This window comes from Antrostomus carolinensis, unplaced genomic scaffold, assembly GCF_000700745.2.
Source record: "Antrostomus carolinensis isolate BGI_N321 unplaced genomic scaffold, ASM70074v2 scaffold30032, whole genome shotgun sequence".
Classification (NCBI taxonomy): Eukaryota; Metazoa; Chordata; class Aves; order Caprimulgiformes; family Caprimulgidae; genus Antrostomus; species Antrostomus carolinensis.
In genome coordinates, this window is record NW_010302077.1 from 4,903 (window position 1) to 5,146 (window position 244).

Sequence of the window (244 nt, forward strand, 5' to 3'; positions counted from 1 at the left end):
CCAGATTTCTTCTTCTTCTGGTTCTGGGCCCGCACCATGGCCCGGGTGTCCGGCTCGGCCTCGGCGCCATCGTCATCCTCGGCGGCGGGGAACGCTGGCAGCGGGGGCGCAGGGACCTGGGGACAGCAGGGGGGACATGGCAGTGGCGATGGGTGTCCCGGTGGTGCCAGGGCACTGCAGGTCTGCACTGCCAGCCCAGTGGGCCGGGACACTGCACTGGGACACTGGCACTGGGACACCACAC

The 244-nt window shown here is 69.7% G+C and overlaps 1 protein-coding gene across 1 annotated transcript in view; it reads right to left on the reverse strand.

Moving 5' to 3' along the window:
* DDX54 (DEAD-box helicase 54) overlaps positions 1–116 on the reverse strand; it is a gene marked incomplete at both ends in the record, with an annotated part of 4,942 nt that extends 4,826 nt beyond the window's left edge. Inside the window, 1 exon segment of the mRNA XM_029083950.1 lies at positions 1–116. This exon segment is cut by the window's left edge and continues 5 nt beyond it. Within this exon segment, the coding sequence (XP_028939783.1) occupies positions 1–116 (116 nt within the window).
* Between the last annotated feature and the right edge of the window lie 128 nt (positions 117–244).